This window comes from Pipistrellus kuhlii, unplaced genomic scaffold (assembly GCF_014108245.1).
Source record: "Pipistrellus kuhlii isolate mPipKuh1 unplaced genomic scaffold, mPipKuh1.p scaffold_m20_p_4, whole genome shotgun sequence".
Taxonomy (NCBI): domain Eukaryota; kingdom Metazoa; phylum Chordata; class Mammalia; order Chiroptera; family Vespertilionidae; genus Pipistrellus; species Pipistrellus kuhlii.
Window position 1 is genome coordinate 73716799 of NW_023425540.1, and position 26741 is coordinate 73743539.

A 26741-nucleotide genomic window follows, 5' to 3' on the forward strand; every position below is an offset into this window, starting at 1 on the left:
ACCCAGCCGGGCAGCCAGGGGGCGCGAGGCCGCGGGCGCCCCTCCCGTAGGCCCCCCTGGCGGCGGGCGCGTGGGGCGCGGAGCGGGAGCGCGGGGCGGGCGGGGTGGCGGCGCTCCCTCCGCGGTGCCCAGGCCGGGGCGCGGGGCGCGGGGCGGGCCGGGCGGGCTAATCCCGTATGTAAATGACAGCCAATGGAGGGTGGTGTTGCGCGGGGCTGGGATTAGGGCCGGGGCGAATGACTGGCAATCTTACTGGGATTACAGAACAAAGAGCCTCCCCGCGCTCCGGCTCCCGGCTCCGCTCCCCGCGCCGCGCCCCGCCCTCCGCCGCAGCCCGCGCCGGGGGTGGGGGCCGCCGAGCGCCAGCCCCCCGGCCGGCCGAGCGCCCCCGTCGCGGCCCCCTCCCCGGCCCGCGCCCCGCGCCCCGCGCCGGCGCCCGCCCCCGCCGCGCGCCCGCCCCCCGCGCCCCCGGATTAACTCAGGCGGCGGCGGCAGGAGGCTGCGTCCTGGCCGCGGGCCGGGGCCGGGGCGCCGCTGGCAGCAGCGCTTGGGGATCCTCCAAGGTAGGAGAGAAACTTTTGCGGGTGGGGCGGGCGCCCGGGCCCTTCTCCCCTCTCCTCCCACCCCGGGGGCCCCCGCCTCTCCCCCTCCAGGTGTTCCAGAATCTGGGTCCGCCTTTGAGGTGCATCGGGAGGCACGTGACCGGGATTATAATTCGGGCCGGGGGAGGGGAGGGGCGGCCGCCCCCACCTGCCTGGAGGGGTCCGGAGCCCGGAGCTGTCACCCCGGGCCCTCCCGGAGGAGGTGGGGGGCTCCCCGGGCGCCCGCAGGCTGCTGCGGTTGGCGAATGAGGTCAGTGGTGCTGCCCGCGGAGGCGGGCGCCTGGGTGGGAGCTGAGGGGGCTGGGAAGGCCGTGGGCCCCTTCCCCCCGCCTCTGCCTGCCTCGGGCTGGGCCATCCCCCCGGCCCGCGCCCCCCACTCACAGAGTCCAGCACAGCGAATACAGTGGCTCCTGTTGGGAGTCTCGGGAGGGGCCTGGCCTGAGGCTGGCAGCGGAACCCCTGGTTGGGGGACACTCCGTGGGGGTTCAAAGGGTTCGGAGGAGCAGTGGAGGTGCCCCATCTGTGGGCAATCTCTGAGTTCCTGCAGACCGGCGAGGAGGCCAGGCCGAGGAGGGGCCTCAGGGCGCTGATGCCCACCCCCAATCCCCAGTCCCTGGGAGCGATGGACATGATGCCTCTCCTGGGCTCTGCAGGCCCGCCTGGGGCCAGGGAAAGGGACGATGCACTGGCTTGGGCCCAGGGCAAAGGGGGACCACACGGCTGGAGTGGGCTCAAGCTCTGGACACCTGGCCCTGAGTCCCAGCCTCCCAGGACCAGACGTGGGGTGGGAGCTGGGGTCAGGGAGCTTACCTGAGAGGGGGTCTCCCTGCCTGAAGGGGGGAGGAGCGCTGGCTTAGGATGGAATGTGGTAAGGATGGTGTGGGGTCTGGGGCTGCCTGGGGATTGGCCTGGGCCTGGCGGCACGGAGAGAGGTGGGCCTGGGCAGTTTCGGGAGGGGTGGCATTTGCAGGAGGAAGTGTTGGCCGGAAGTTGCTCTCACTGACCATCGTCTTTCCCTGTGGATTTGGTGACCCTATGCCCAGGACTGGCCTCTCCTTGGCCATGGCCTTGGGCCTCAGGGCTTGGGAGGGGCCTCCGAGGAGCCCATTTGTTTCAGCAGCGTCATTCCCACCGGGAAAGGGCGCTGGCATTGATTATCTATTCGAAGCAGGAGGCTGCTGGCAGCTGGCTGAGAGGGGCTGGGAACAGGGCAGCAAGGATGAGGTCCATCCGGGGGCCACCGTGAGCCTCCCACGGCAGGGTCCACGAGGGGGCAAGGTGGATTCTGACCTCTTCTGAACAGGGGACTGGGGACCGAGGAACAGACCCTGCACCAAGGCAGTAGGATGTCAGGTCCCCCAGCCTGTTTTTGGGGATGTGGGAGGCGTAAGACCACACCCCGTTCTGGAGCCTGCTCTGAGGATGACCTAGAAAGTCTCGGCTCCGATTCGAGGGTCCCAGAGGGCCCCCGTGGAGGACACGAGGAAGAGTTGGATCTCGACAGCCAGCCATTAAATGCGGGAGACCTTGGGGCCGAAGGTTGCAAAACTGGGTCTCAGAGACAGCGTTATAGGGGCGCACTTAACCTACTTAAGATGTGTGGCTGTTCCTTAGATGCTGGAGGAGAGGACATTTATTGCCATGTGCTCATCACAGATACTTCCTGTGTGTTCACGCAAGGCAGTCTCCCCGAGCTGGGCTAGCCCCCGACATGGTGGCAGTTAGTGCTTGGTGCGTGGATGTAGTTGGGGAGGCACGTGTGAATAGCGGGGTCTCGGAGGCAGCGGTTCTTACCCCTCGCCTGACTCCAGCATCCAGGGTGGCCAGTTTGGTAGAGGACTGGTTGTCAGAGATTCCAGGTGAGAATCTCAGGGTGATGTGGGTTACGGTTTGGGGCATTCAAGTCCTAAGTGTGACCAGATCACACCTCCCGTTCCATCTTCGTTCTCAGCCTGGCTCATCTCCTCTGTCCACCCTCGGCCCACTGGCCCATCCATTGAAACCTGCAGTTTTCCTGAATGGCCTTTGCACCTGTTGTGCCTGTTATCTGGAAGGTTCTTCCTGAGCCTCCCCTGAGCGGGAGAGGAGGATGTCTCTAACGGCGCTGCCTGACTAGGCTTGGGGGAGGGCAGGAGTTGTGGAATATGTATTTTTCCTCTCCCTGGTCAGGACATAGCTAGCTGTCATGTCCCTAGGGCTGGGCAGAGTGCTACCTTCTTCTCTGTTCCCATGACATCCTGTCCTTTGTCCCAACATTGAGCTCACTCAGAAGTTACATGGCTGTTTCCTCGGTTGCTCTAGGAACAGGGCAGGGACCGAGGCTTGCTTTTGATTCCTTGGTGCCCCAGGATTGGTACCCAAATATCTGCTGAATGGCTACTTGAGTGAATGAATGAATGAACGAATGAAGGCCTACTCCAGAGCGTTGGCCCACATTGCTAAGCAACTCTCTCCTACATTTTCATCTCCGGACAGGTCTTCCACAATGGTAGGGATCCCAGGTTCTTCCCCTGAACTTCCTGCTCCTCATCCTCCCAAAGGGTCCTCCTTTCCCTTTTCCCATTACCCCTGAACCTGTGTCTGGGGCTTTGTTCCCCCAGTGTCTTCCATCCTGCTTCTCTCAGTCTCCCACTCAGCCATTCGTGGGCCGTCAGGTTCTCTGAGAGAAGCTAGGAGTGTGTGCCACTAGCACCAAGGGGCCTGCAGGGGCCTCGGAGGGTAGGGGTACCAGGAACGAGACCTGCAGGGTTAGTCCACAAACACTGCAAAGCAGAGCAGGACCCAGGGCCACGGGCTCGGGAGGGGGGACCCAGGAGCCGTGGACCTTGGGGAGGCGGGAAGGGAATTCCCAGCAGGAATTCACAAGCTGGGGTGGCGTGGTGGGAAGGGTTGGTCTGCGTGGGGGAGGGAGGAGGTGAACCTAGTCGGAAGGCAGAGGGATGTCACCCCCTTGGCCGTGTGGACACTTCTGAGTAGAGGTGTTGGGGGCTTTCAGTGTGTCTCAAGGGGAGCCAGACCCTTCGCTGGCTGGGCACCAAGGTTCCTCTTTCGCAGGGCCGTCTGGCTGGGACTGTCTGTGATCCTGATGCTCACGGGGCCAGGACTTGGTCATCTCAGACTCGGTGCTGTGGGTGACAGTGATGACAGCAAAGAGGCTCAGAGCCCGGCGGAGGGTGGTGCCAGGGGCTGAGCACTTGTCCTGAGTTAGATTTCCTGAATGAGCTCGTGAGGCCGTATTTGATCCATACCAGGCTGGGAGCGACTAGTGGGGGTGTCCCAGGCACAGAGAACTCTCCTTCCAGACACCCTTCCTCCTGGGCCAGCGCATGGCCTGGCTGGCCCAGAGTTATTTGTGTGCCCACCTGCCTCCCTCCTTCAGGACCATCTGCTTCGGGTTGCCAGATTTAGCTAATAAAAACAGGGATGCCGCCCTGGCCGGGTAGCTCAGTTGGCTGGGGTGTCACCCTGAACACCCAAAGGCTGCGGGTTCACTCCCTGGTCGGGGTGCGTGCAGGAGGCAATGGATCGATGTTTCTCTCTCACATAGGTTTCTCTCTCTCTCTCTCTCTCTCGCTCTCGCTCTCGCTCTCTCTTTCTCTCTCTCTGTTTTTCAAATCAATAAGCATGTCCTACAGAGAGGCTTAAAAAAAATTGGGATGCCCAATTAAATTTGCATTTCAGATAAGCAACGAATAATACTGTATTGGGCACATAACTTACACTAAAAACTCATTGTTCATCCACAGTTCATACTGACCTAGGGTCTTGGGTTATCTGGCCATCCTACAGCTTCAGCCTTTGGGACTGAGACGGTTGAGGGCGAGGGAGGAGCGCAGGGGGTGGCTAAGGCCTGGTGTTGGGGCCAAGACTTTGGGGGTGGACTGGAGTGAGTTTGAATTGAGCAGCTTTGATTCTGATTTCCTCGCTCAGGCATTCTCGGGCCTGTGGTCCAGATCTCCTGTTCGGTGTAAAGGTGTGGGTGCTCAGGGTCGCCAGCCTGGGCAGCCCTGGTTTTGTCGTTGTGGTCCATACAGCGTACGAAGGGATGTTGGGTGGAGAGGAGTTGCCAGGAACCACCCTATCAGACACCAGAATAGGATTTACAGACAAGATTTGCAGAGCTAGGCCTGAGGACTGGGAGGCGGTTTCTCTGGTGTCCACCTTTAAGGTTTGTAGATCCTGTCTCTAGAGCCGCTGGTAGGGGAAGGTTTGAGGGGTGTCCCTTTGGATGCTGGGAATTGCTGCCCCCTTCCCCGCCATGCTGCCATCGAGGCAGAACCCCCACCCCTCAGACCTGTGCTAGGCTGAGGACCCTAGAATGTGGTGGGGAGCATGGCTGGGAAGTGAGGCAGGGCGGGGTCTCGTGGCCATGTCCCCTCCTTCCCAGTACAGGTGTGCGCTCATATGTAACATGGAAATGATACCCCCACTCCGTTCTGCCTGAGCCCCAAGGTGGTGCTGTGGTTTGGTGAACTTGGTGTCCCATGGTGGGGACTTCACAGCTGCTAGTGGGTATATGGGTCACCCCTGGAGTAGAAACGGGCTAGGAAGTCAGAGGCGAGTCCTGGGGCTCTTTCAGGCGCACAGCCAGGGAGGGGTAGGGGGACAGTGAGCTGTGAGTTAGAGCAGCTGGGCCCTTCCTTCCTGGGCCCATAGCTGGAGGACACCCTTCGGACTGCTGCTCTCCTGGAGGCGTCTGCAGGGCCAGGCCTGTGTGCTGGCTGAGGTCTAGTGGAGTCTCAAGGAACATTTTCTGGCTGCTTACAGGATCACCATAAAGGGTTGGGAGGTCTCTGTCTATCGGTCCAGCTGCCTGTGAGGAACTTGCACTGGCGCCAGGTCTTTGGGGTGCCGGGTTCTGGCACCCCGCTGCAGACCAGCAGGAAGCGGGGGCTCGCCTACCAATTGTCTGTGTTGTTGAGGGATGATGTACAGCCAGGGAAGTGCCCACGTCGTAAGTGTTCCAGCCAAGGAGTTTGACCAATGCACGCAATCACATAGTCCAGCCTCTGTCAAGACAGAGAACACTCCCTCTTCCCAAACCCTCCGGCCCATGTGTAGCCAGCCCTCTCCGCTGTGCCCAGCCCCTGACAACCCCTGGCGTGTTTTCTGTCTGTGTGGCATCTTCCAGAGTGTCCCTTCGTCCTATAAGTGCAACCCCACAGTCTGCAGCCTGCCTGGCTCTGGTTGCTGGGCACAGTGCACCTCTCCCGTGATGTCAGGCGCTGGTTCCTTTTGGTTGCTGAGTAATATTCCACCGTGTGGGCCCACCACGGAGTGTGGGCACAGCACACCTGGCTTGCCAAAGCCCCGTTCTGCTCAGGACCACCCCGAGGAAGAGTGCCCTTGTCTCATTTCCACAGGGTGACCGCCTGCACCCCATCCCGCCCGCTCTGAGAGCGGCCCCGGGCCAGGAGAGCTGCGTGCCTCGGTCGGTCCGCAGAGCTGGAATTTCATCCTCCGGTTCTGGTGACTCGCACGTACAGCCAGCCCGGGTGAAATTACACCTGCCCGCGCGGCCCTCGGGGCTGGGTCCGCCGCCAAGCAGGTGGGCTCCGGAGACAATCCATGCTCGGGCGGGCCTGTGGGAGGGGAGCCGTCTGTTGCCTGGGGTGTCTCACCCATCTCTGCACCCCACTCCTCTTGGAGGCTGGGGGGGGGGGTCCCTAGCCATGTGTCTCTTGGTCTCTCTACTCCTGTAGCTTGTCTGCTTGGGGTAGAAATTCTGTGTTTTCCTGAAAACCAGGGCAGGGCTTTGGGGGTTAGGGAAGACAGTTGTGAGCAGGATTTAGGGTCACCCAGCAGTGACTTCACGTGTCTGTGCTTTGGTTTGGTCATCTGTAAACGGGAGAGCCGGAGCATCTGGTGTGCAGGACCAGCGTGCCGCTCGCTCCGTGGGGGGAACTCAAGCTGGTGGAATTCCTGGAGCCTGGAGGGCCTGGGGCCTGCCCGGAGGCGGAGGGGAGCGGGGGGGGGGGGGGGGGGGGGGGGGGGGGGGGGATGTGCCTCCGGCTCCCTGTGCCCCCTTTGAGGCTGAGTGGGGCCCCTGTTATCCGAGCTGTCTGTTGGGGCTCTAAATAAAACGTTACCTGACAAACACGTGTGGTGGGCCCTTGCTCCTCAGTCGGTCGGTCACAGAAGCTTCCAGGCAAGTGGATTCCAGCTCTCGCCTGCCCGCTCGTAGGACTTGTACGGCTGCCCAGTCAGCTGAGCCTCAGTTTGACCACCCAGGAAATGGGGGCCACAGGACCCCGTGGAAGCCCTGAACAGCCGTGCCTGAGCGGAGGAAAGGCCCGAGAGAGATTATTGGTCGTCTGGGGCTCGTGGCTTCCTAAGAAAAGGAAGCTCCCTGGTGATAACCAGGCCTGCGTGGGTGTCTTAAGAGATTTCGGGGTTTTTTAACTCATTGCGTGTGTGTGTGTGTGTGTGTGTGTGTGTGTGTGTGAGAGAGAGAGAGAGAGAGAGAGAGAGAGAGAGAGAGAGAAAGAGAGAGCGAGAGCGAGAGAGAGACAGAGACAGAGAGAGAGCGCGCGCGCGAGCGTGCGCGTGCACCGTTGGCTTTTCCTGATGAGCTGGGCTGCTCCCAGCACCTCCCCCCCGCACTCTCCTCTCCCACCCGCACCCGTGTCCTCCAAGACCGGCACCTCAGCCCCATCCGTGGCTGTGCTTGGGGGGAGCCTAGGAAGATTGTGGCAGGCTTGCCCTGTGCAGAAGGGCCCTCGGCTGCTCCTGGGTGGTGCCCTGAGCAGGCAGGACCCCTGCTCAAACACCCACCTGGCTCCAGGGTGGTCCCGGCGGGCTCCCAGGGGGTCCTGTGGCTGGGCCAGGCTGGTGTCTCTCATGTTTATCCGCGAGCTGGTTTTTCAGGTGCGGCCGCTTTCCGCAGAGAGGCCCAGGCTGGGAGAGATAGGGCGTCTGGGAAGGAGGTGGTGGCCCCGTTCCCTGGCTCAGGGCAGGTGGGCTAACCACATCCTCCCTCTGATCCCGGGCCATCCCCGCCAGGGCCGGCTGCTCCCGCAGACACTGCTCTCAGCACATGGTAGACAGGGAGATGCTCCTAGTTGCCCTGGGTGGGAAGCCAGTGCCCCTCCTGGGGGGTTCCTTTGGCTGCCTCGGGGCTTCCCCTCTTCGCAGTCGGGTGACACGGAACCGCCAGGACCTTTGACGCCAGACAGACAAGGGTTCAAGCCTCAGTTCTACTACCAGCCTGCTGTCTGGCCTCAGGCAAGTGACTTCGCCTTTTTGAGTTTCATTTGGATAAATGAGGACGGTTATGCCAACGTAGCAGGGTTCTTGGGAGGATCAGCACATTCGGTTGTGGGGGGGACGCGGGGGAAGCCGGCCGACATTTCAGTTAAGAGTATGTCAACGTGAGGAGCCGCCAGACCTGTAAGGAATTTTTATAAGCATTTATTTGAGCCAAACTGATAACATATGCCGGGGAGCAAAATCTCAAATGCTCTGGAGAATACCAGTTTGCAGTTTCTTTTATGCATTTGATATTAAGGAGGGAACATAGGAAGATTACAGGAGGGTGGAGAGAGAAAGCAAGATGGGAATTGGATTCTAGGATGGCTAATGAGGTTGTGTGTTTGCTGGAGGGTGGTCCCCTGTAGAAGGGGCGGGAAGGGGGCATTTCGGAGACGTGCTACCCTGGATGCACAGAAGCAGTGGACAGGGCTTGCTCAAGGCAGAGAGATAAGCCTTTTACTAAGAAGTTACGTGCCATGAACCACCATGACCTGCCCAAGTAGGAGTGTGTGATCAGGTCACCTGTGAGGGTACCTTCGCTGGGACCCCTTTTTCATCCACGGGCATTTTCCTCTACTATGTCATGATGACCCCAGAGGGGAACTGGACACCATCTTTTCCCATGCTCCCCCAGCACCTGCCCCTGTGGGGAGCACCATCTGCCCATAGAGGATGGGGTAAGCTGTGCTTCAGTTTCTGCTTCGGCAAGCTGGGGCAGCCCCGAGGGTAGAGCTGGTTTGCACCCTTGGCCTGTCCACCCTTCAGCCCCCTGGTGTGTCATCGGGCATCATGATGAGACGGCTGGGCCCTGCACCTGGCTTTTGGAGAGTCTGCCCTCCAGGTAGGTGAGATAAGCCCATGCTCAGGGCAGCCTGCAGGAGGCGACTTTTTGCCTGACCCTGGAAGGTGGGTGGGATTTGGACCCAGGAGTAGGCAGGGTGGGCAAACTTGATGACGTGAGTTAGAAGTGAGCCAGGTGTTGGGGATTTGGGTGGGGCCTTGGAGGGGTGAAGAGCTTCTCCATCCTTCTGTACCAACTCCTGCTGGCTCCCCCCTGTCTTCCCCGGGGGATGCCCCTGCTGGCTGTGGCTCTCAGGCATCCAGAGGTGGGGGTGGGGTGATGGTGGGGGAGTGTCCTGTCTACAGCTCCTTGGGGTTTCCGCTCTGAAGGGCAGCTGGTGTGCACGGAAAGAACACAAGTGTGGAGCCTCCGAACAGTTAGTCCTGTGAGCTGTGTGGACACACACTTGTGTGTGTGTGTGTGTGCACACGTGTGTGTACTCGCATATAGGGTGGCATTTTGTAGGCCACCAGCCATGACTGTGCTGGATAACTTGACGTTTAGCTGAGTCCTGACCACCAGCCTAGGATGAGTATTGCCCGCTATACAGAGCCCCCTCTAGTTTCACTGGGTGACGGCCGGGGGGGGGGGGGGGGGGCACGAGTCCCTCAGTTAGGAGTGTGTTTGGCTCCCGGGAATAGAAAGCCTGACTGCAGAAGCTTAAACAAAGGGGTTTATTTATTCCTCAAGAAAAAGCTCGGGGGTGGGTGGTCTGAGGCTGGCTGGGGCACAGTGGTGCCTTCAGGGGTTCTTGTCCTCCCTGGCATGTTGCTTTGTTTTGTTTTTAGTTTATTTTAAAATTAATTTCTTCTAAGTATTCTTCATCGTGTTTTTATATACTCACAAAGTTGTGCAGTATTCACCACTGTGTAATATCAGGGCGTTTTCATCACCCCAAGAAGAAATTCAGACTCATGGGGTCACCCCCACCCCCTCGCCTCTTCCCCCACAACCACGTCAGAATTTCACTCGTTTTCATGGCGGAAGAGTTTCCTGCTTCATGGATATGCCACATTTTTGTTTTTGTTTTATCCATTTCTCAGTTGATAAACATTTGGGTCGTTTCTACCTTTTGGCTGTTGTGCATAATGCTTCTGTAAATACGTGTGGAAAAGGTTTTGGGTGAACTGTGCTGTCAGTTCTCTTGGCTGAATACCTAGGAGTAAAACTGGTGGGTCGTGATGACAATTTAACGTTTTGAGGAAACGCTAGACTCCTTTCCAAAATGGATGCACCATTTCACATTCCCACCAGCGGTGTAACGAGGGTTCCAGTTTTCCCATGCCTTTGACAACACTGGGCATTATCCATCTTTTTGATTATAGCAACCCTGTTAGGTGTGAAGTGATAGCACATGGTTTTGATCTAGCGTTTTGAATTTTGTCCTCCTACGTGTGCCTCATGCTTATGAGATGGCTGCCTCCCCTCCAGCCCTCACACCCATGCTTCACATGGAGAGCAGGCGTGAGGGCAGAATTCCTCTCCTCTCATAAGGGTTTTGCCTTTATGCACACCCTCCTTGGGGACTTCTCCGATGTTGCACAGGTTCAGCCCAGCTCTCCTAATGACAAGGGAGCTGGAAGGACACCGAGGCACCAGCTCCCTGGCCTCCTGGGAGAGGAACAGGTGAGGGATGCTTATAGGCAAGCAGACCTCTAGTCTTGGCCCTTTGAGGCCTAGACCAGTGGGGATGCTTTCATTTCTCCAGGAGCAGGAAGAGGAATGAGGAACCCCACCCTGCCGATGGGCATCTGGCTCTGCTGCAGCCCAGACTTACATTGCCCGTCAGGTGTCCCTGCCCAGGAGTCCCAGGGCCACACTTTGTGGAGGGCAGCGTCACGTCACTTCCCACGCCACTCTGACACCCCTCCCCACTCAGAGACCTTTCTGCTCAGGCCCAGAAGCCTGTAGTTAGGGCTCCCCCAGTCCTGCCTCGAGGCCTTCGCTCCTTCATGCTTCCCAGCCCAGAAGGAGCTGTGGGATTTCTCACCTTTAAAACTGGCAGGGGCGTGGCACTGCACAAGTACGTTTTGTGACAGGCAGTAAGATCCTGAGAATTGCAGAAATCAGTTTGGCTCAGTGGATAGAGCGTCGGCCTGCAGACTGAAGGGTCCCAGGTTCAATTCCAGTCAGGGGCGTGTGCCTTGGGTGCGTGCCTTGGGGACGGGGGTACAGGGGGCAGCTGATCGATGTTTCTAGCTCTCTGTCCCTCTCTCTTCCTCTCTGTGAAAAATCAATAAAATATGTGTGTTTTTTTTTAAAAAGATCCTGAGAATTCTTAAGGCTGAAGGACCTGCTCCCGGTCTTCCTAATTAAGAAAGCTGTTGCAGTTCGAAAGCATCTTGAGAGGAACAGAAAGGATAAGGAAGCTAAATTCCGTCTGATTCTGATCGAGAGCCGTGTACATCGGTTGGCTCGATGTTATAAGACCAAACGAGTCCTGCCCCCCAATTGGAAATGTACTCGAGCAGTAAAATCATTGTTTAACTAAAAATAAATAAATAAACAAACTGGCCTGGGCCGGGGTTCTCATACACTGCTGGTGGAAGTGTGAAGTGGTATGGCCAATTTTGGAGAAGAGTTTGGAAATTATTTATTTCATTGGCATATAATTACACTGTAACACTCACCATTTTAAAGTATTCACTGGTTTTAGTGTATTCACAAGACTGTACAATCATCGCCACTGTCTAATTCCAGAAAGTGTTTTTTTACCACTGCAGGAGAAACCCCAGACCCATTAACAGTCATCCCCATCCTCCCCCCACGCCCAGCCCCTGGCAGCCACAATCGTGTCTCTAGGTTGGCATCTTTTTAAAAGGTTAACCGTGCCCTGGCTTGTTTGGGTCAGCCTGCGGACTGAAGGGTCCCGGGTTCAATTCCGGTCAAGGGCACATGCCTGTGCTTGCAGGCTCAATCCCCAGTGTGGGGCGTGCAGGAGGCAGCCAGTCAATGATTCTCATCATTGATGTTTCTAACTCTCTCCCTCTCCCTTTCTCTCTGAAATCAGTAAAATATACGTGTGAGTGTGTGTGTATGTATGTATAAAGGTTAAACGTGCACTAATCATATGACCCAGCTATTCCCTTTCTAGATATTTACCCAATAGAAATGAAAGCTTATGTTCATATCAAAGCCTGAATAGAAATATCTATAGTGGCTTTATTCATAATTTTCCAAACTGGAAACAATCTGAATGTGCCTGGATAAACACACCCTGGTACGTCCATGCCGTGGGATGCTAGTTTGTATGTTGAGTGAACTTGATGCAGACAACACGGAGGAATCACAGGAGCAGTAAACGGAGTGGAAGGCACAGACCCGGAAGGCTCCATCCTGTACGGTTGCATGTGTATGACATTTGGGGAAAGGTAAAACTGTAGGGACAGAGCAGATCAGGGGTTGCTTAGGGGTAGAGGTGGGTTGGTTGACTAGAGGCACAGTGGAGATTGGGGTGCTGATGGGCAGAATCCTTCTCCTTTCACAGTTTTGCCTTCTCTGTAAAAACGGAGAGAACTGGGCACCAGTAAGTGAGTTGAGTGGGTGAAGAGTACACCTGGTTTTGGGGCCAGCCTTCCCAGATTAACCCTATGTCGGGTTCACTGTCCACTCATTCTAGTTGGCACCACCTTCCCTTTTATTTTTATTTCTTTATAATTCTTAAAAAATACTTTATTGATTTTTTTTTGATTTTTTTTTTTTACAGAGAGGAAGAGAGGGTTAGAGAGTTAGAAACATCCATGAGAGAGAAACACCCATCAACTGCCTTTGGCAATCAGGGTACATGCCCTTGGCCAGAATCGAACCCAGGACGCTTCAGTCTGCAGGCCGACGCTCTATCCATTGAGCCAAACCGGTTTCAGCAACTACCTTCCCTTTTATTTTATCTATTTATCTATCTATCATCTATTTTTTTTTTCACGTTTCAGTTATTTTTAGTTAAAGAAAAGCAGCCTTTTCCAAGGGAAACAAAGTGAACTGAACGTCAGGAGGAAGCAGGGTGTGGGCCTCTCACAAGCTCTCGTTTTCGGAGGGTGAGGAAGAGGCCTCCCGGGCGTCAGGCTGCGGCCAGCAGAGGGGCGCCTGGGCGGGCGGTGCTGCGGCCACGCCGGCCCCTGGGCTGGCCCGCAGGGGATCGAAGGTGGTTTCCACCTGCCAGCTGGTTGACATGACTCACACTCTTGTTCTTGGGGGCCTTAAATTAAGGAGTGATGCGTGGAGCTGAGAGAGAGTGGCTTATTCAGTTGGATTCTGAATCACAATCAGGAAGTAGTCTCTGTCTGGTGCAACCATAATTTCATTTTTCTCAGAGCGAATCCGAAGGAGAGTCAGGTCCTTCTGGGGGTCAGTTTCACGCATGGCGCTCCGGGCCTTCAAGATGAAGTTGTGCATGAGGTTGGCGTACTGTGTGGTGGTGGGGTTGTCCAGGGTGCTCTTAATGGGAATGCCTTCTGTGTTCACCACCATGATTCCCTGCACTCCCTTCTGGCTCTGAAGTCGCTTCAGTGTCTCCTCCGCCTCTGCCATCTCGGAACGAATGGGTAGCCCTGCACCGTCAGCGCTGCCCAGCCCGGTCCCACCTTCCCTTTCAAATGTAGCTGTTGAGTTTGGGTCTGTCCTTGGGGGTGGTGGCTAATGTAACCTATGCCTAGGGCTGGGGCCAAGAGTTACTGTGGGGCCTCCTGCCACCTCCCTCGGACTCCCTTCTCCCTCCCCTCTTCCTGAGCCTCCTGGAGGGGGTGTGCCATGTGATTGGAGCCAGGAACTCTTAGATCTGGAAGGAACCTCAGAATGGGCTGACCTCTTCCTTCCCAAACGGGGAAACTGAGGCTCTCGGGCCCAGGAAGACACGTGACTACGGTTCCGGAGTTAAAAGAATCAAGATCCAAAAGCCACGTCAGGTGACTCTTGACCCAAGTCTCCTTGCCCTCCCGCAGGTGCCCCTGAGCCTCCCCTGTCTGCCATCAGCTGGTAGATGGGAAACGTAGGGAAGTGAGAGTGGCCGGGGCCTCCAAAACCCCAAATGAGATGTGAGTTCACAGGGGAGCAGCGTGGCTCAGATGCTGCCGGAGGCAGGAGGGGGCAGGTGCTGAGTCTGGCACGGCTGGTGGCCCCCGGGGACAGGCAGGAGAGAAGGGGCACTGATGTCTGCCCCGGGAAACCCGTGCTGTATCCTGTGTGTCCCTCCCACCTCGTTCCTGTCCGGCTGCATCCCAGAGGCACAGCCCTCAGGGTCTGCCAAGTGTGGCCGATGCCCTCACTGTAGGAAGTACCTAAAGAAGACCAGGATGGGTCAGATGGGTATCTTGGGTGGTGAGCACCCCCCCCCATAAGGGGAGAACGCAGTCTCGAGGACACGGGCCCAGGTTTATTCTGGCGTTGCTGTTGAGTCACCGCCCGTGTGGGCTGCGTCCACATTCATGCTGCTGCCAAGCACTCTGAGACTTTAGTGAAAATGGATGTGGGGGGACGGGGGAAGGGGGCAGGCCCGGTGCTGGAGTGGCTTGTGCCCAGGTGCCCACTGCTGCCCACCACCTCGGGGAGCCGGTTTGGAGCTACGGCAGCCCCGTGAGGAGGGTCCTCACTCTGTAAGCCGGTCCTCAGAGCCCATGGGTGGGCAGGAGGATGCCAGGGGCTGGGCCTGCGACCCCCTCCCCGCTGACCTGCAACTCCTCCTCACGGACCTGCACCTCTGCGGGGACGGAGCTTTGGAAGAGCAGTGACTTTCTCTCCCCAGGCTTCAAAGGGGGTTACTTTTTAGGCAGGAAAACACATTCCCCTTTCTTGGCTCCATGTCCGCTGCTGCACATGAGGCAGGCAGCCTGGAGCCTGGGGTCTGCTCGGAGGGCTAGCGGCTCCTGGAATTCCCCTCTGCTGTCCCCATCACCCTCCCCAACACCCCTGAGGGCCCCTGGTCTTGGCAGCAGAGCCCCACTTTTGGCTCAGAAAATTACAGCTCCATACCTTCTGGTTGTCAGGGCCCACCGTGTCTCCAGGAAGCCCGCCTCGGACCTCACTGTGACCCGAGAGGAAGCCTGGCCCCTGTCTGCAGCCCCTCTCCCTCTGGCAAGGGGCACACCCTCACACACTTCCAGCCCAAGCTCGGAGGTGCAGAGGGGGAAACAGGCCCAGAGAGGGTGAGTGGTATCTGGAGTTGGAAGCCAGGTCTCCTGACCCCACGTCCACAGCAGGGCACAGCCGTCCCTGGGATCCCTGCTCCCCACCCCTAGCTGCCCAGAGGCGGGCACTGGGTTGAGTGGGAGCCCGCAGGAGGAGAGGGAGCACGCCAGCTCGGGAGTGGGGCCCGGTTGCCAGGATTAGATCAGCCCCGAGGGACGAGCCCTGCTCTGCCCAGCCTCTTCCTGACAAGAAAGGGCCTGATGCATGCTGCCTCATCTGCATTTCTCATCCTTATGAGGCCTGTTTCCGCCTGGCAAGGGGGCTCTCTGGGGACGCCATCACCCCAGGGCCTGGCACCACCCAGGGCTGGCTGCTTCCTACTGTCTCCTGACACCCGGCCCCCAAGCACTGCAGATGCTTAAGAATCAGCACCGGTTTCCCCTGTGCCGGTGAGCTGCGGGGGGTCACCCAGGACCCGGGGGGGGGGGGTGCCAGGGTCCCCTGCACCCAGCTGAGCGCCAGGCCTGCGTTTCCCACCCAGGTCCCGGCTTGTGGGGGAACAGCAGTGTCATTGTGCTGCCCGTCAGACGCTGGCGCTGAGGAGACGCAGTGAGCTCACTGGGGAGGACAGGAGCCCGGCAGGTGATGTCAGCGCCAGGCAATCATCACTGCGTTTCTTTAAAGGGCACCTGTGATCTCGGGGCCCCATGCCAGGCGCTTCGGGGCACAGCAGCAGAACTGGTGGCGGCACTGTTTCGCTCTTGAGGAAACTGAGGCACGGAGAGTTCCCCACCCAGCTTTGGTTGACCCCGACACCCAGCTGGTTCCCCTCAGGCTGACCAGCTGTGGGTGTGGTGGACTTGGAAGTGCCAGGGAGGGCCTCGGGTGCCAAGGGCGTCATGCTTGGCTGAGCGTTTTCGCACCGCCCCCGCTTCAGGCCTCCCGATCGCGTTAGCCGTGCGCTCATCCACCCAGCAGGTGTGCATGGACTGATGGAGCTGGTGCTGGGCACGGCCGTGGAAATCCCTGCCCCCAGGCCCAGGTGCGCACACCTTTATGGAGGCCGGTGAGACCACTGCCTCCCTCGCCTGCCCGGGGTGGCCTCTGGGTCCAGCCGCTGCCATCCTGCCTACACCTCACTGGGGACATGAGCTATCTGTGGGGACCCTTCGCTGTCCTAGGTTGGCAGAGCGCCTGGGCTTTTGGCTCAGCTTTTGGGCCTGTGTCTTGAGTGCAGAGGCCTTGTGACCCATCTGGGAGCCGGCCTCCCGCTGAGAGACTGTCTCCTCTGTCCACCCCATTGGTTCGTGTTTCCTCCTCATAAAGAATGAAGCTCTTGCTGAAATCAGTACAGCTCAGTGGGTAGAGCATCGGTCTGCGGACTGAAGGGTCCCATGTTCGATTCCAGGTAAGGGCATGTGCATTGATTGTGGGCACAACCCCAGTGAGGGGTGTGCAGTAGGCAGCTGGTCGATGCTTCTCTCTCATCGATGTTTCTAGCTCTCTATCCCTCTCCCTTCCTCTCTGTAAAAATCAAGAAAATAAAAAGAATGAAGCCCTTGTGAGCCCTCCATACCCCACTTCTTTCTCTACATCCTTTCTCCCCCCAATCCCACGGCCTCCACCCCCTCCCACTCCTCAGCCTCTGCACAGCTCCCCTGCTCCCTCATCTGTCTCCCCAGCCCTTGGGTTCCTCTGGGTTCCTTGGCCAGCCTCCTGGCCTCCGATCTCCCACCTCCAGAACCCATCCTTCTCCCCTCCCCTGACTCTTCAGCTCTCCCTTGTCCTCAGTCCCCTCGACACCCCCAGCCTCTGACACCCACAGATGGCCCTAGGGATCTGACAGCCTCCTCCCCTCTGTTCCCTGGGGACCCCATCCTCCACTCCATCATTGGAACCAGAACTGCTTAGGGCTCCCCATCCATTTGAAAGTTCTTCTCTCCATTCCGCTCCCAGCATCTGCCTCTGACCTGACCATCTCCGGCCCAGGCCATTGCAGAGGCTTGATGAGGACCAGTTCCCTTATCGAGCCCTGCCCCCGTCGTTTGTCCTATCCGGCCGGAACCCCTTACAGTGGCCCTGTCTTGCCCCTGCTCCAATCCTTTTGGTCGTTCTTGTCCCCTGAATGATCTCTCCCGAGGTCCCGGGCGTAGCCCTGGTGCCGGCCTGTCTCTTTGCCCACCACTTCCTGCCCTGGACCATTGAGCTGTGCATAGCCAGACCCAGCGACCCGCCCCAGTCACCAACCTGCCTGAGCCCCGTGGCCCTCCTTCAGACGGGGCTGGGTGCGTGTGCTCAGCACTTACTTCTAGGGAGGTGGGCCCTGCAGGGGGCGGGGCAGCCGTCCCATGGCAGATGAGCAATGTTTGGGCACCATTCCCTGGCCCTGCTCCTCCCCTGCGGACTTCTCCCCCATGACATCACACTCCTCTCGGCTTGGGTGTCAGCTCCTCCAAGGCGCCTCCCCTGCCATTCCGCCTTGTCACCCCGTGCTTCTTGTGTGTGTCTTATTATTATTATTTTAATTACTATTATTATTTTATCTTTGACAGACGTATAATCTATTTACAGTAAAAAGCTTAAGTCTGGAGGGTCCAAGCATAATGAGTTTTTTAACCTGTGTATACACCCATGTAACCACCACTCAAATCAAGATGTGTCACTCTGTGTTTTAATCTTTTTTTTTTTTTTTTTTCCCCCCCTCATAACCTAACTGCCCTATCTCCTCCCAGCCTGGGACTCTGTCATGGGCAGGAGCACCTAGGGATCTGTCTGTCCCAGTGCGGTGTAGGGTGAAGTGTGATGGTGTTGCTGTGTGTGTGTCTGTGTGGCCATGAGGTGGGAGGGAGGGTGGCTGGGCTGTGGCCGTGGGAACCGGTGTGCTTTAAGCCTGGCCAGGAGCCCACTGCCAGGCCAGATGCCCCTCTGCCGTGGGGACAGGAGGTGGTCCCGGTCCTCGGCCAAGGGCCTCGGCCGGGAGCACCACCCCTCCCGGAGAGGCCCCTGCTGGCTGGCAGCCTGGAGATTAGTCTCCAAGGCCACGACGCCAGTTGCCATAGGCACGCAGGCCCGAGTCGGGATTGCAATTTCTCATCCTGGTCACGCAGGCGGCGGCTGCCCCTGCCCGTCCGCCGGGAGCCACAGTGGGGCTTTAAATAAAGGGCTGGAAACCTGACCCCAGAGAGCTGTCTGCCCACGAGAGCCAGGGCACCCTCTCCTGCCAGCAGCACCCTGCACCCGTCTCCTTTGGGGTGGCAGAGACGTGGCAACACGTGACGTGGAGGGTTCCCTTCATTGTCTCGGCGCTCTGAGCACAGGCCTGGCCCCGGCCTGGCCCAGGGAGCCCAATCCGAGAGGAGACACCCACCTTCAGGAACCCCTCTCCACCTGAGAGGGATAAAGCCCTGCCTTCGGGGATCCTGAACTAAGTACACGGAGGGGGCTTCCCCCTGCCAGGCCATGACCTGCCGCCCCCCAGCTCCTCCTCCGAGAGGGCAGGAGGCCGCCCCTTCTCCCCAGGAAGCAGCAGCCGCCTGTGCTGCCCCGGGTCTGCCCTGGCCCAGCCTGGGGCCGGTTTCCTGCCCTGGGGGAGGGACAGCTATGGGGGTTAGTTGGTTGTTATTTCTTTATATATTTTCCTAAGAATGAGGTTTCTGTTATTCCCTTCCAAACGGCAAAAATCAGTGATGTCTCAGATAACTCACAGAACATGAGAAGGAAAGGGCAGGGAAGTCCAGTGATCCAGCCCGCGGAGACGCACCCCAGGCTCCGCGTGTGTGCCCGAGGTCAGTCTGCGCAGCGCTGGTTTCAGCACCCCGCCCGTCCCCCCTCCGGGCGCTTGGCGTGTCTGCTGCTCCTTTTTGTGTGCGCGGTTGTATTTACACGTGTGTCACCCGCTCTGATGGAATGCCTTCACAAGTCCACGTTGGTTTCAGATGGTTTTCTCAGGATGCACTGATAGAAGTGCGGGGTCACCGGGTAGGCAACTCGGTTAAAACTCTTGCGATGGGGTGTGCCAAAAAGCAACGTTCCTGTTTGCTGCCTCCCTGGGGAATCCCAACCCCTGCTGTCTTCTTAAAACGTTATGGAGGGGAAAATGCTATGGTAAGTCAACAGCTCAACACATTTTGGAAGCCAGATCACCCAGGAAACTAGCACCCAGAGCCTTCCTGCCCTGGCCAGGTGGCTCTGCTGTTGCAAGTGCCATCTCGTACCCCAAAAGGTTAGGCCGCGGGTCCCCTTCCCGGGTAAGCCACATTACCTAGGTTATGGGTTCCATTCCCAGTCGGGGCATGTACAGGAGGCAACAGATTGGTGTTTCTCTCTCACATTGATTTGTTTTTTCTCTCTTTAAAAATCAATAAATATATCCTTGGATAAAGATTTTTTTTTTTTTCTAAGAACAGAACATTCCCAGCCCCCCAGAGCCCCTTTCATGCCTCGTTCCAATCTGCCCTCTGCCCCCCGTCATGACCACCATCCTGACGTCTGACCACCGAGTTCAGCCGGTCTGGACCATTTGCAGGTTGAGCCCTACATTGTGACCTCCTGTGCTGTGATTCTTCCTTCATACGGAGCGATTCCGCCGGGCGTTGCATGCGGTGCGATGTGTTTACATGTCTGATGTCTTTTTCACGCGATCAGACACCAGGGAGAACGCAGTGGAAGCAAACACGCGGGCGCCACGCCGAGCACAGAATGCCGTCAGAAGAATTGCCCGTTTCTAAAGACATAGGCGTTGGTTCCCTGAAAGCGGCGGTTTGCCGCTCTGCTGACTAAGGAGTTTGCCGACCACGGCCTTACAGGCCTCTCCGGTGACCAGGAAAGCCCCTGTGGCCTGCACGGCCGTTAGGCAGCGGAAGCGCCCGCTGTGCCGGGCGTGAACCCGCGCTGGGGGCGCCGGTCTGGGCCGCCGTCCTCCCCCCTCCAGGCCTCGGTTTTCCAAGAGGCACATGGAGGTGGGCCCATCCAGCTCTGACTCCCGTGGCGCTAAGGGTATCACTAAAGAGCACGAAGCGTTTATTTTCTAAAGCGGCAGGAGTTTGCCCTTGCAATCCTATGTATCAGCTTGCCTCCCTTTCTCCACAAAGCAGACCGCACTGTCCTTGACCTCTGTCCATGTGACCCCCAGGCCATGACTGGTGGAAGGATCCTTGCAGGTAGTTCGTCTCCTTGAAAAGAGTGGGCTGCATACATGGTCTCCTTCCACCTTGGGAACTGCCAGGGACAGAGGACACAGGGCCTGCGAGGCAGCCTGTTTTTTCCTTTGGGGACAGCCCTCCATGGGAAGTGTTTCCCCGGATTGAGCTGAAGCCTGTGTCCCTGTAATGTCCACTAGCTCAGTGCAAATGGACCTGGACTCCGTGTGGGCCTGCAGAAGCCAGTCATGGCGTCGGGGATGGGCGCGGTGACACGCATTGCCAGGCCTGGTGTAGCAGGTGCCACTGGATAGCTCTCGGTAAATGGTAGCAGCTGCTGCTGTTATTATTTTTGAATTTACCATCTCCATCATCTTTAAGCAGACAGTTCCGTAGTGTTAGGTAGATTCCTATTGTTGTGCAACCAGTCCCCCAGAACGGTTTTCATTTTCCCAAAGTGAAACTGCAAATTAAACACTGTCTCCGCACTTCCCCCTTCTTGCAGCCCCTGGCAGCCTCTGTTCTGCTTTCCGTCTCTGTGAAGTCGACTCCGCTAGCTAGGTACCTCATACGAGTGGAGCCAGGCGGTGTCTGCCCTTTGGTGACTGGCTTATTTCACTTAGCATGATCTCAAGGTTCATTCCAGCTGCAGCATATTACGGAATTTCCTTCCTTTTTAAAGCTGGATAATATTCCATTGTGTGTGTGTGTGTGTACAACGTTTTCTTTATCCACTCATCTGTGGATTGACATGAGTTGCTCCCACCTTTTGGCTATTAACAAATGATGCTTCTATGAAAATGGGTGTACAGCATCATTTTGGGGATTATTATTTTATTATCAACCTCACTTTAATGTGAGATCTCAAACCTGTCCAGCCAGTGTAGCTCAGTGGTGGAGCGTTGGCCTATGAACCAGGAGGTCATGGTGCGATTCCCAGGTCAGGGCACATTCCTGGGTTGCAGGCTTGATCCTGATCCTCACTATGGGGTGTGCAGGAGGCAGCCAGTCAACGATTCTCTCTCATCATTGATGTTTCTTTCGCTCCCTCTTCCTTCCTCTCTGAAATATATATGTGTGTGTGTGTGTGTGTGTGTGTGTGTGTGTGTGTTTTAAATCTCAAACCTGGAGTGGACCTGAGAAGTCACCTCTTTGAACCGCTTATCCAGTGCTTGGGTCTATCCATCCCAATTCCTGCTGAGATTTCTGACCTGGGATTTGTGCCAGGGACAGGATGGGAGCCCTACCGATTTCTTTCTTTCTTTTTTTTTTTTTTTTTTTTAATATACTTTATTGATTTTTTACAGAGAGGAAGGGAGAGAGACAGAGAGCCAGAAACGTTGATGAGAGAGAAAAATCTACCAGCCGCCTCCTGCACATCCCCTAGTGGGGATGTGCCCGCAGCCAACGCACATGCCCCTGACCAGAATCGAACCTGGGACCTTTCAGTCCACAGGCCGACGCTCTACCACTGAGCCAAACCGGCTTCGGCAGCCCTACTGCCTTCTAATGCTTGTCTGAGGGCCAGGAACTGGGGTGGCTCAGGCTGGAGGAAAGAGGCCTGGTGAGCGGGAATTTCAGCCATGCATCCTGTGTGCCTCCAGATGCACCGCCAGGAGGAAGCAGGTCGGGGCTTGGAAAACTTTCCTCAGTGATGAGAATTGAGGGACAGAGATATTTATCAGGAGAATCTTGGAGACTGAGGTATATATATAGATAGATAGATAGATAGATAGATATATCTTTTTTTTTTTTTTTTTTTTTTACAGAGTGGAAGGGAGAGGAATAGAGAGCTAGAAACGTCGATGAGAGAGAAACATCGATCCGCTGCCTCCTCCACACCTCCTACTGGGGATGTGCCCTCAACCAAGGTACATGCCCTTGACTGGAATCGAACCTGGGACCTTTCAGTCCGCAGGACGACGCTCAATCCACTGAGCCAAACCTGTTTCGGCGATACTGAAGTCTTTAAACCCCTCAACAGTGCAGTGAGGTGGGTCTGAGTTGCCCCATTTTACAGATGAGGAGAGGGAAGTTTGGGGAGATTAAATAACCTACTTACCCATCAAGCTGGTTCCTGGGGACGCAGGGCTTTCTCTGCGTGAATGGTGCCCAGCGCCGGGCCTTTTAAAAGGTTCATGGGTTGATTTGTTTTCATTGATCTATGCCCCACCTTATTTCAGAAGGGATTTGAAAGACACAAACTGTAGCAAAGTGAATCTGAATTTGAACATGCCTGCTGTGGAATCTGTTGCATTAGAAAAGTGTTGAATTGTAAGTAACCTGTTAAGCGGAAACTGAGAAGGTGAGGGGTCTGTTGTCTGTAAAGAGCAGTCTGGAGGCGGGCAGCCCCGCCCTGGGGCAGCTGTCCAGGGACATCACAGGGGCTGGCGTCTCTGTTCCCTGGTCTTCCCTCCTAGGCAGTGGCTTTGGTCATCCCGGCCTAGAGGGGCGGGAGGGATTGGGCAGCCAGCGCTTGCTCAGTGGGTAGGGGAGGAGAGGGTCGAATGGGGGCTGAGCGAACCAGTGACAGCATCTGCTACCAAACCCCAGATTCTTGCTGTGGGTAGACCACCAAATGGGATGTGATGGGATCTGCACTCTGTAGACACCTTTCCTAGAAGCCCCTTGTGTCTCAGTGGCCAGAACAGAGTTCCCTGCTTCTCCTTAATCCAATCCCAGGCAAAGGGGTGATGGGCTTGCCTTGATCTAAGTCTTAAGAGTCAAGCTGCCCCACGCACCTGTATCTAAACGACACGGGGGCTCTGTTAGCAGGGAAGGGGGAAAGGACTTGGGGTTGGAATGGGGATTGGGACTCAGGTGTCTTGACCACAGGTCTCGATTGCCACCCACGGCATTGTGGCTCATGTAAGACCCCCTCAAGCTGCCCCTTGGAGCCCGCCTGAGCAGACAGGAGAGCAAGTCAGGGCTGTGGTCTGCTTTGCTCTCTGCCAGCTGCCGCGATGGGTGGGCATTGGGAAGCAGCCAGAAATTAAGGGCCCAGGCAATTCCATCCCCACGGAGGGGCCTTAGGACAGAGATGGGATGTCCAGTGGGGGTGGGGCTCCTGGGGAGGAAGGATGCCCCTGCCCTGCCCCACAAGAGGAGAGATTATTTCTTTTTGTTTGTTCTCTCAAGCTTCTTTTTCAAGAAACACAAGCATATGGCAGCGGCTGGTGCGGGGGCTGTGTTTGGGTGGTGTGTACGCTTGCCTTTTGCACAGTGGAGTGTATTTTTTTTCACCAGCTCCAGCACCCAGCAGTGAGACTTGAGTCAGAGGTGTTCCCCTGGCATCTGGAAAATTCCAGCTCTTCCCAGTAGTCTGGGACTGAAGAACTTTCCGGCAAACCCAGGCCTGGGCTTTGCAGAGGTTTGAGCTGAGGACTGTGTGGGCCAGGAGTTGAGGGTGTGGGCCCAGATTTGTGAGTGGGGAGGGCAGGGGCCCTGGGCCTATTTCCTGAGGCTGCTGTGGCAGATTGCCTCGAAACATCCAAAACGTACTCTCCCGCGGTTCTGGAGACCAGAAAAAAGTCAGCGTTGCTCCGTCAAAATCCAGGTGTCAGCAGGGCCATGCTCCCTGGAGAGACTCCGGGAGAGGGGGTCTCTTGCCTGGTGCCTGGTGCCTGGTGCCTGCCAGCGCTCTGTGGCTGGTGGCTGCATTGCCCCGGTCTTCAAGGTCGGCACCTTCAGATCTCTCTCTGCTCTGCCTTCATGGGGCCTTCGCTGTTGTGCGCCTCCCGTAAGGATATATGCGGTGGTCCTTAGGGCTCCCCTGGGTGATAGGTAATCTTCCCGTCTCAAGGCCATTATGTAATCACATCTGCAAAAGCAATTTTTTTTATACAAGGTGAAATTTCAGGCTCCTGGGACTAGGGCGTGAATGCCTTTTGAGGACCATTTCTGGGCCTGTCATGAGTCCCTGCGGGCAAATTTGAGTGGCCGTTCTCATAGGGGGGCTCCCCCATAGGGCATGCCAGCTAGGAAGAGGAGGTTCCCGGCACTCATCTCAGCTCTTCCCCACACTGTGCACATGCCTGTGGGTACCTCACCCATATCCAAGCTCTGGCCACGCTCCTAAGCAGCTGCCCCTTGCGGGTGTGCCTGCATCTGCATGGCCTCTCCCCGGGGTATATCCATTAACTATCGCTGTGTAACAGGTAGCCCCAAACTCAGCAAGGACAAACAACAGTCATTTCCCATTGAATCTCTCACTTCTGGGGCTTGACGAGACTCGGCTCGGTGGTTCTTTTTCAAGGTTTCTCCAACAGTTGTAGCCAAAAGACGGCTGGGGCCAGGGTCATCTCAAAGACTTCCTTACCGGTCTGCTGGCCGGTCTGGGGAAGAGCTGGGTCTGCTCAGGCATGTCTAGATCCCCTCGGCCTCTTCAGCATGGAGCTGTCATGCTGAAGACGTGTTGGCTCAGAGTTCCAGCGGGGTGCGTCTCAGACAGAGGGAGGAGCCTAGTACCTTTGGGGACCTGGCCTTGGAGGTCACGTGGCGGCACTTCGGAGCGCTCTGTTGGTTAGAAGTGAGTTATTAAGGCCCATATTAAGTGTCAAAGAGTTTGCCGTCATTTAAAGCCACTATGGGAGGACATACTGGCGAACAGGCCTCTGGGGCCCGAAACAGGGGGTGGGGTGCTTGCCCAGATGATTCCGGGGCCTGAGTGCTCAGAAGATGGCCTGGGGAGATGTGGGCTCCCGTGGGGCGTGTCCCCTCAGGCTTTCAGACGGCCTGAAACGGCTTTCAGACTGGCTCTCTGACAGAGGAAGGCGGGGCAGGACCTTCTGGGGCCACAAGTGCAGGTGTTTCCTACTGGACAGTCCCTGGATGGGACTGTGGTCTGAAAGCGCTTCGGGGGTCTGTCTGCACCAGCTCCCTCCAGCCTCAGGGAGGACCCCACGCCACATGCTTCCTCATGCCTCGGCCGGCCTGTGCTGCCCCCTCTGTCCAGGGTGCCCCCCTCCTCCCCACCCACCTTCTTCGTGTCTCCTGATTCTTCCAAACCTGCCCCTCCCCGGAGACACCCTTCCAGGCCTCGTTCTGTATTCCAGGCTGGTACTGGGCAGACCCAGGGGGCCCAGAGGAGCAGGTGGCCTCCGGAAGAGGAAGAGATGAGGGGAGGAGGAAGAAGGAGCTGTGGGTGCCGGGCCACAGGGCAGCAGGCCAGCCTGGAGAGTCAGGATAGGAGGCACCTCCATGCCTGATAGTCGCTAAGAGCGAGCCAGGCAAAGGGGAGGGTGTCTCTCTCCTAGAGGTGCCAGGGCCCAGCAGCCAGAGGACAGGCGTGTCCAGGGGCCTAGAGACGTGAGGGGTAGGGCCTGGGTGCCCGGTTGGACCCCTGGCTAGGGAAGGCATCTGCCCAGAGCATCCCTCGGCTCCGGGGACAAGCCCTCTTCCTCAGGCCCAGGGCGAGGAAAGACCCTTCTGGGGGTCTCCTTGCCTTCACCTGCCCTGGGGCCCCATGGACGGGGAAACAGAATGCTGGAGGGGTGCCCTCTCACTCCAGCTGGCCATGCCCACTGACCTGTGGGTGTTTCAGAGGAAGGTGGGCCGAAGGCTTTGTCGTCGGGTGAAAGGATCCCAGGTTTAGTCGACAAGATCTGGGTTCGGGTCTCAGCTTTGCCACATCCTGGCTCTGAGGCCTTCGGTCAGGGTGCCGGAGCCTCCGCATCCCTCTCTGTAACATGAGAATGGTTTGAGAGTGAACTGTATCCCAGGGGCCTACCCAGCCCGGGGCACTTAGGAGACAGCCTGCTGCTCCTGCCCTGCCTCCCCTCTGCAGAGCTCCCCTCGCAGAGATGGTAGCTGTGCCCATTTCCATGGCACTTGCTTTTTTTTTTTTTTTTTTTAGTTAGAAACATCGATGAGAGAGAATCATGCATCAGCTGCCTCATGCACTCCCCCCATTGGGGATGTGCCCATAACCAAGGTACATGCCCTTGACCGGAATCGAACCTGGGACCTTTCAGTCCACGGGTCAATGCTCTACCCTAGGGGTGTCGAACTCAATCAGAGAAGGGGCCAAAATCTAAAATCCAGCCTAAATCTCAGGCCGAATGGTTTACTGAACAGTCATAAACTGTCATTGTGATGGAAACGCAGCGGAGTGCAGTGATGACAGCGCGGTGCGGGCCACATTGCAAGGCCTGGCGGGACAGATTTGGCCCGCGGGCCTTGTGTTTGACACATGTGCTCTACCCACTGAGCCAAACCAGTTTCGGCGGCACTTGCTTTTTGGCCCCCGGGCCCTTTAGTGTTTCTGTGTGCATCTCTGAGTCCCTGGGCTCATGGTGTGAGGCTCTGGCACCCGGCTCACGCCATCACATGCGCAGACCCTGCCTCGGGTCCTGTCTGAGCTGGCCGGCCGCTGCACCTGGGGTCCCACCATTAGCCGCATGCCTCTGAATGAGGAGTGGGTCCTGCGCCCCAAATCCCGTCCTGATTCTGTCACTCGGTTTGAACCAGAATGCCCTGCCTCTGGAACTTGGTGTCTGTACCCTCCCTTTCTTCGTTCCCTCTGACCAGCCGCGCTCCCTGGGTGGAAGCCATGGATGTCAGATTGCTCATAAACAGGGCGGCAGCCACCAAGGGGGAGGGCGAGGCCCCACGCCAGGGGCCCCTGGTGGGCAGCCATGGTTGGCTGGCAGAGGAGGAAGGAGCTGGCAGTGGAAGCAGGGCAAGGAGGGGAGGGTGGGGTTGTCGAACCCTTGAATGAAAGGAGCATCCAGAATGGTGGGTGAGGAAAGGGAGTTTGTAAATGAGCCCAGCTAAGAGGTTCGACTGCCA

At 57.3% G+C, this 26741-nt stretch overlaps 2 protein-coding genes across 4 annotated transcripts in view; one reads left to right on the forward strand and one right to left on the reverse strand.

Annotated features, from left to right (window-relative positions):
• Nucleotides 1–219: 219 nt before the first annotated feature.
• GTF2IRD1 (GTF2I repeat domain containing 1) overlaps nucleotides 220–26741 on the forward strand; it is a 95430-nt gene continuing 68908 nt past the window's right edge. For 2 of the 3 annotated variants that reach the window (XM_036410072.2, XM_036410071.2), the window contains exon 1: nucleotides 425–563. Coding sequence is in view for 1 of the 3 variants with exons in the window: in XM_036410069.2 (XP_036265962.2) it covers nucleotides 237–563 (327 nt within the window). In the remaining 2 variants the exon portion in view is untranslated. Of the gene's footprint in view, nucleotides 564–26741 lie in introns of all 3 variants that reach the window. The other variant, XM_036410069.2, reaches the window with a different exon arrangement.
• Nucleotides 12604–13278, reverse strand: LOC118703263 (dynein light chain roadblock-type 1). The gene has a single exon (XM_036410073.2). The coding sequence runs from the start codon at nucleotides 13219–13221 to the stop codon at nucleotides 12931–12933; it is 291 nt and encodes a 96-aa protein (XP_036265966.1). The 5' UTR covers nucleotides 13222–13278; the 3' UTR covers nucleotides 12604–12930.

Bases quoted from the DNA above. Each gene is read 5' to 3' on its own strand.
- LOC118703263 (XM_036410073.2), bottom strand. From the start codon at position 13,221: ATGGCAGAGGCGGAGGAGACACTGAAGCGACTTCAGAGCCAGAAGGGA.